General features: G+C 44.0%; 1 protein-coding gene across 1 annotated transcript; it reads right to left on the minus strand.

Moving 5' to 3' along the window:
- On the minus strand, positions 1–589 carry LOC142260459 (gastrula zinc finger protein XlCGF66.1-like). The gene is made up of 3 exons (XM_075331931.1): positions 533–589; positions 224–403; positions 1–141 (listed from the first exon to the last, which is right to left on the minus strand). Exons 1-3 carry the CDS (start codon positions 587–589, stop codon positions 1–3), a joined length of 378 nt encoding a protein of 125 aa, XP_075188046.1.
- Between the last annotated feature and the right edge of the window lie 1,064 nt (positions 590–1,653).

Consider the following 1,653-nt stretch of genomic DNA (forward strand, 5'->3'; position numbering starts at 1 on the left):
TTAGTCCTGTCTATTACCTGGTGATGTGAGGGGCTGGGGAACCTCCATCATGACGTCCTTGTACAGATCTTTGTGTCCTTCTAAATACTCCCACTCCTCCATGGAGAAATAGACGGTGACGTCCTGACACCTTATAGGAACCTGACACATACAATGATACCGTCACCCCCCGATCCCTTCATAGCGTTACTGTATAATGTCCCAGCATTCCCAGCAGTGTCACCTCTCCAGTCAGCAGCTCAATCATCTTGTAGGTGAGTTCCAGGATCTTCTGCTCATTGATGTCCTCATGTATCGGGGGGTGAGGTGGAGGCCCCGTGATTGGGCTCAGGGGTCTTCCCCATCCCTCAGACACAGGGGCCTGACAGCGCTCACTAGAGGTCTTCTTCACTACTGTGTAATCCTGGTTATGGAGAGACACAGTAATAAATCTCACTCCAGACATTTCCAGAGTCCTCACCTCTCCAGTTCTGTCCATCTGTTATTCCCATAGATAAGAATGATGTAATGTGACGTCATCAGAATCTCTCACCTCTCCAGTAAGCCGGAAGAGGATCTCTAGGGTGAGGTGGAATATCCTCTCCGCCATCTTGTCCCTGGCCATATCCATCCTTCACGGGGCAATCAGGGGAATTCTCTTCTATAAAAGATCTCCACTGAGAGGATCCGATATTATAAGGACCTGAATGGGAAGGAGAGGAGCCGATATGTAACATTAATCGAGATAATAATGAAGGGACGATATCATTTGGGCCGTAAAAAAATTTTCTACATGAAATGAAGTTGCACCTAAAATGGTATCAATGAAAACGTCGGCTCATCAAGCAAAAAAACAAGTCCTCACTCAATTCTGATGTCGGAAAATGGAGACAAAACCGATCTTTTTGTTTTTTTTTTTTTTTTTACAAAACTCTTATTTTTATTCACTACTAGAGATGAGTGAACCTGGAGTTTGGTTTTCGTTATAAACTCAGACTTTTCCAAGATAGCAAAGTTCAGTTTTGGGTTCGGGAGCTTTACGTATGGAAACCGCTCTCGTGTGATCAGATGTATTGTGCTCCAAGAAATAAAACGGAAAAAACCCGCCCTCCCCCGGAAGTGATCTGTTTATGGCTGCATGTGGGCGGAGACCCGAACTGCCAATCAGTGACTTCAAATAAAGTTCAGGTCAAGTCCAAGTCCAGAACCGATCTTTACAAATGTTCAGCTGGACCAGCAGAAGCCGAACGTCCACGGGTCCGCTCATCTCTAGTCACCACTGAGATAATAATAAATGTCTGATATTGCCGTAATCACACTGACCTGGAGAATCACACTGACCGCTCACTTCCAGCACATCGTGAATGGAGTAAAAACAATGATGGAATTACTTTTTTTTCACCATTTCACAGCACTTGGAATTTTTACTTAATTTCCAGTAAATTTTATGGTAAAATTAAAACCTATGAGTCATAAAAAAAAAACCCAAAAAAAGAGCTATCCTTTATACGGCAATGTGGGTGGAAAAATAAAAGAGCCGCACAGTTACCCACAATCATGTATCAACGGAGAGGAAATCCATCCATCTCTACATAAGGCACAGACGGTTTATTACTGCCTCTGCCTTCTCTGTCACTGTATACACAGCTCTGCGGTGCAATGCAGCGGGAATGA

The sequence above is a fragment of the Anomaloglossus baeobatrachus genome, unplaced genomic scaffold (genome assembly GCF_048569485.1).
Source record: "Anomaloglossus baeobatrachus isolate aAnoBae1 unplaced genomic scaffold, aAnoBae1.hap1 Scaffold_109, whole genome shotgun sequence".
Taxonomy (NCBI): Eukaryota; Metazoa; Chordata; class Amphibia; order Anura; family Aromobatidae; genus Anomaloglossus; species Anomaloglossus baeobatrachus.

What these genes read in the sequence shown, in the direction of transcription:
- LOC142260459 (XM_075331931.1), bottom strand. Translation starts at nt 589, where the DNA reads ATGGCGGAGAGGATATTCCACCTCACCCTAGAGATCCTCTTCCGGCTT. An exon ending in TCTTCCGGCTTACTGGAGAG is followed by an intron (nt 404 to 532) that starts GTGAGAGATTCT and finishes CTCCATAACCAG; the next exon opens with GATTACACAGTAGTGAAGAA. An exon ending in TTGAGCTGCTGACTGGAGAG is followed by an intron (nt 142 to 223) that starts GTGACACTGCTG and finishes TGTATGTGTCAG; the next exon opens with GTTCCTATAAGGTGTCAGGA.